Genomic DNA, 4460 nt, shown 5'->3' with positions numbered 1-4460 from the left:
AAAAACAAAGACACAAGATCTTCCAAAGATTCCTGCAGTTCACGAGAATCCTCGAAAGAGCGTAAAGATAGTAAAATAGTAAAAGAAATGTTCTCGCCTACCAGTATAACTACAAAACAAAGAACCAATCTTAGAGATAATGAAACAAGGTCATCTAAGGACTCCTGCGATGTTCGAGATTTACCAAACGATCGTAAAGATATTAAATTAATGAGTGAAACATCCATACCTGCAAGTACACAACAAAAATATAATTTCAAAAATAAAGAAATAAAATCCCCTAAGGACTTTCGCAGTTCACGAGAATTAGCGAAGGAAATTAAAGATGGAAAGGCAGCAAATGATACGTGTATGTTGGCGAGAACATCTTCGAAAGAAAAGTTGGACAACGCTTCTGTAACAGACCTCAGAGGAAGTAAAAGCAATCTGATATCAAAAGATTTGACTGAGAGCAAGGACTCAACAGCAAAGAGCAATAAAGACGTCTGCAAAACGAAAAGTTTGTCGCGCGAGTCGTCCCTTGATTCGAAATGCTCTGAGAAGCAAAAGACGTCTAGATCAAGTAGAGACTCGTCCAGAGATTCGCGAGATGATAAAGTACTACTAAATTCTCCGAAAGAAATAACGGCGCACTTTAGGGGAAGTTTGAAGGAAATTTTCTCGCCACCGAAAATAAAATCTGTAACAACAAAATCGACCACAACTTCAGAACCTAGATCACTAACAAGAGTAGAAAAAGAGACGCTACAAGCTGTAAAATCAAACGCTAACGAGAACAAAACAAACGAAAAATCAAAAGGAAAAAGCATTAGTAAAGAAGAGGACAGTTGCAGTGGCAAGAGTGACAGTAAAGCAATAGAGAAACGAGTGCCTAAGTCCAGTAATATTGAGGAGTCAAACACGAAGGAGCGAGAAATTAGTTCAGGAAAAAGAACATTTACTGCGTCTACAGATAATGAAGAAAAGATTGAAAAGAGAAAAATCACAAAACCCAATACAATTGAAAAACTATCAGAAAAGACGAAAGAGACTGATGTAAGTAAGCAGAAGGCTGCTCCCAATTTTAAATTTGAAGAAAAAACTGCAGAGAAACTCGTTGAAAAACCGGAGGAAACGGTGAAAGATTCAGCTATAGTCCACAACACCAAAATTAAGGAAAAGATTAAGGAAAAAACGATCAAATCCAATACGGTCGAAAAATCAGTTCATGATGGAAAAGAAAAGGCTATTTTACATAACCCGAACGACACTTCCGAAGAAGCTAATGATAAAAAACCAAACTTTTCTACGACGCTACAAAAGTCGCCACCCGATAATGCCACAGCAATGCGAAAGCTATCATCTGATAAGTTAACGATCGTTTCCAGATCATCGCCTAATAATTGTCAAGCCGTTCGGAAGTCGTTATCTAAAGACAACAACTCCGACGTTTTGGATGAAGCCTCGCCGAAGGCACCTCGTATTTTAAGGGATAGATCCAAAGGGGATCAAAAAGCTAGACAAGAAGAGCTCCCTAAAGCTTCTCCAGTTAATGATAAATCGGCTACTCTTGCAATGGAAGCTTCGAAAGTATCGAAAACCAAAGATTCTTGTTCAGAAACAAACAATCCATTACCGGCGTCCGAAGAACAAAATAAGTCTTCTGATGATTTATCGAAGTACTTAAATACTCATAAATATCTATCATCACCGACCAACTCGACATCGAGTCAAAATAGTGATACGAGACGTGCCGCGACTCCAAGCGTCAGTGAAATTTATCTCAGACGTACGTTGAGAAAACGAGGCGCGGAATCTCCTTTCGTTGAAAAAGGTTAATATTTTTATATATTTTTTTTAAGCCAACTTGGATTTTGCATCTTAATCAATTTTCGTTTTACAGATGAAGCGAAGAGATTGTTTAAAGAACCGCAAGTTCAAAAGAAAGGTGCCAAAACTTCTAAGCAAGAAGAAGTCCCGATAATATTTTCATCACCTGTAGTCAGTTTAGTACAAAATAAACGCAACCTACGTTCACCTAATATTGAAACTGGTAAAGATGGTAAGAGAACTCCATAAAGTTAAGTGTTTGAGTAGGGAAAGAGTAGAGAACACTTCACTCAATAAGGACTTAGACTTCACGAATTCATATAATTTTCACGTGCTACCAACGACCTTTAAACGAAATCTATCAAAATTTCCAACCAGTCCAGTTTACAAGTTGCAATACTTTTAATGACGCAAATGCAAGAAAGTAAAAAAGAAAAAATTTGACTTGCAGAAAAGTAAGGTAACGACACTCACGTGGCTATTAGCTAGCTTAACATCGACCTCAAACTTAATCAAGAGAAAATGATATTTTTTGCAAAAGTCAATGATAGGAACTTATCAACTTTGATTCAATGATTAATTGATTAATAAGCACAAATTAACATTCGTAAACGTCATCGCTGACATATCAATCGCTAAAGGGGAAGAAATACAATACTTTGACCAATAACAGATTAAAAATATTTTATTGATAAGCATCCGAAATTACATCAACGAGATATTAATCTAAAAAAAAGAAATTAAAAGGTTGCAAAGTTAACTTCTTTAATATTTTGAAAAGTATAATTTATAAACGATTCTGTATTAATTAACATAAACTTGGTTTACCTACTTCAGATTTATCTATTGCCGCTAAGAAGCCCAAGCTGGATTTAACACGAAAATCTTGTAAGCATTATAGTGATTTCCTTTGTTTTGAAAAAATCCAATACAACTTCTTACTTTTTTAGTGCGGTCACGTAAAGTAGTGGTAGAAGAACTAGGAGAATTAGAGACAAAAGTGTCTGCACAAAATACACTAAAAAAAGTAAAGGTCGAAGTTAAATCTTTACCGTTCAGACAAGAAAATAAAGATCAAGCAGCTGAACGACAGTTAAATAAGCCCCTAACGGATACAAGAATTGGATCCATCGAGTCATCTCCTAAAGAAAGTGTTAAAGAAAAGGAGAAAAAGTTTCTAAACAAATTATTTTCAATAAATCCTGAAGAAAAGAACACTGAAATTCATATCGAGAAAGTAGAAACTGATGTGAACGATTCGGAGACAAACAACAGTCAATCGACTTCTTACAGGAAAAGTTTACGCTCTGAAGATGCTTTGAAGCAACAAAATAATTCAAAAAGGGAAGAAACTATTCCAAATTTATCGAATAAATGCACTATGGAAAGAGGGTCGACTTCACCGTCGCCTAGTAAAAAAACGAACTTTTCTGATAAGTCTCCCTCTACAAGTGTCATGACTTTTACAGAATGGTTACAAACGCAAAAGAAAACAACTGCAACAGAGAATGAGAAGCAAAAAGTAACGGTCTACCCCCTCACATCAGAAATATCTTGCTCTCCTTCGCAAGGTGTCCAAGTTCTATCAGCAAAAATATCGACGGATAAAATAAACAAAGCGGGAATTGTAAGGAAAACCAAACGAGGATATCAAAAGTTTTGGCGCAGACGTAAAATTTCTCAAAAGTCATCTGCGATCATTGCAGCGGATGCAGAATTGGATAAAAGCACTGTTAATAGCGTAGAACGTTCGTCAAACAGCACACCTAAATTCAGAATTAAAAGAAGCGAGACCGAAACACTAATGGATTCTTGGTCTAAGAAAATGAAAGAAAGCTTATTAAATGCTGATAGTCCACTTGAGAAGCGTCAACGGTCGATTTTGCACAAGTCTACATTGCCAGCGCCTACGCTTGGAAAGCTAAATAAATTACCAGTGTTCAAAGAAACGACTGTCATTGAGGAAAAACCAAAGCCTATTGCTGAAAGCACAAAACAGCAGCAAAAAGTTCAGAAAACACTTACGAGTAGTACCAAATTATTACCACCATCGGAGAGCACATCCGCAATTGAGAGTACAGTATTTCCCAAACCGCAGGTATTTGTTTCACTTGATGGGAAAGATAAAAAGCTCAATACTTATGAGTTTACAAGAAGAAAAGAGAAATCAGTAAACTTACCTGTAACATCTAAATCTGATATTGAATTTAAAATTCCCCAAAAAAAGCTAGGAGTAGTCGTCAAGGTAAAAAAACAATGGACTTCAATTTGTGGAATAAATCAAAAAATTTATTATTATTATTTTGTGTAGGACAAATGTAAGTTGCCTATACGAAGATTAGTGGTACGTATAAATCGTTCAATCGTGAGAAGATATCTGCAGACATCTAACCAAACCGAGACGCCGAAGATTGGTAACGTGTTTAGAGAACCCAATTAACAAAAGAAATGAAGGCCCACAAAACGAGTAAGTGTGAAACAACTTAATCAATTCTGAAATCTTCATTCCCATAATTATTGTCGAAAGAGATTCCTTAAAATAGCGGCCTAAACAGATGAATTTTTTTTTTCATACTTTTATTGTCTTATAAAGTTTCTGAAATTTCGAGCATATGTTTAAGGACCAGTTGATTAAATGAAACTTAACTTAC

At 35.7% G+C, this 4460-nt stretch overlaps 1 protein-coding gene across 1 annotated transcript in view; it reads left to right on the top strand.

Annotated features, from left to right (window-relative positions):
• The first annotated feature begins 7 nt into the window (after positions 1–7).
• LOC119641134 overlaps positions 8–4460 on the top strand; it is a 5329-nt gene continuing 876 nt past the window's right edge. Inside the window, exons 1-5 of the mRNA XM_038039597.1 lie at positions 8–1813; positions 1883–2041; positions 2647–2697; positions 2760–4054; positions 4121–4276. Of these exons, the coding sequence (XP_037895525.1) occupies positions 88–1813; positions 1883–2041; positions 2647–2697; positions 2760–4054; positions 4121–4249 (3360 nt within the window). The 5' untranslated portion in view covers positions 8–87 and the 3' untranslated portion in view covers positions 4250–4276. The remainder of the gene's footprint in view (positions 1814–1882; positions 2042–2646; positions 2698–2759; positions 4055–4120; positions 4277–4460) is intronic.

Source organism: Glossina fuscipes, unplaced genomic scaffold (assembly GCF_014805625.2).
Source record: "Glossina fuscipes isolate IAEA_lab_2018 unplaced genomic scaffold, Yale_Gfus_2 146, whole genome shotgun sequence".
In the NCBI taxonomy this organism is placed as follows: Eukaryota; Metazoa; Arthropoda; class Insecta; order Diptera; family Glossinidae; genus Glossina; species Glossina fuscipes.
Note: the sequence above shows the minus strand (reverse complement) of the source record. Positions and strands in the feature narration are given on the sequence as shown.